Source organism: Eimeria mitis, genomic scaffold (genome assembly GCF_000499745.2).
Source record: "Eimeria mitis Houghton genomic scaffold, Emh_scaff1443, whole genome shotgun sequence".
Lineage (NCBI taxonomy): Eukaryota > Apicomplexa > Conoidasida > Eucoccidiorida > Eimeriidae > Eimeria > Eimeria mitis.
This window is the reverse complement of record NW_013569264.1, coordinates 7,266-7,855: the sequence shown is the minus strand read 5'-3', so window position 1 is coordinate 7,855 and position 590 is coordinate 7,266. Positions and strand designations below refer to the sequence as shown.

At 60.7% G+C, this 590-nt stretch overlaps 1 protein-coding gene across 1 annotated transcript in view; it reads left to right on the top strand.

Annotated features, from left to right (window-relative positions):
- EMH_0037110 (uncharacterized protein) overlaps window positions 1-590 on the top strand; it is a gene marked incomplete at both ends in the record, with an annotated part of 4,177 nt that overhangs the window by 572 nt on the left and 3,015 nt on the right. Inside the window, one exon of the mRNA XM_013495151.1 lies at window positions 3-547. Coding sequence (XP_013350605.1) covers window positions 3-547 — 545 coding nt within the window. The remainder of the gene's footprint in view (window positions 1-2; window positions 548-590) is intronic.

The window sequence follows — 590 nt, the reverse complement described above, 5'->3', positions numbered from 1 at the left end:
GATTGCGCTTGGTCGTGCCCACTTCTGTGGTGTGTCTGCTGCAGCAGAAACAGCAGCAGCAGCTGCTGCTTCTCCTGTTGTGCTGCTCCCTTTGTTTCACGAGCTGCGGCTGCAGCCCCGCTTGCCGCATGCTGCTGCATTCCGGCACCCAGCAGCAGCAGCAGCAGCAGCAGCAGCAGCAGCAGCAGCAAAACCTCATCAGCTGCAGCGGTGGTGGCAGGCTGCCCCTTTAGTGCTCGGGCCGCAGCAGCTGCAGCAGCATCTCCCTCAACTACAGCAGCAGCAACAACCAGAGCATGGAGGAGTCTACGACACCCAGCCTGGCAGCAGCAGCAGCAGCAGCAGCAGCAACAGCAACAGCAGCAGCAGCATTTCACTGCAGCGCAAGCGGATTTCGCGGCATATAGATACTTCTGCAGCAGCAGCAGCAGCAACAGCAGCAGCAACACGAGCAGCAGAAGCAGCAGCAGCAGCAACAGCAACAGGAGCAGCAGCAACACCACGCGAGCTGCTGCGTTCTGCTGCTGCAGCACTAAACGCTTCACCTGTTGGGCAGATGGCAGCGCAGCAGCTCGTCGCCCTCGGCTACT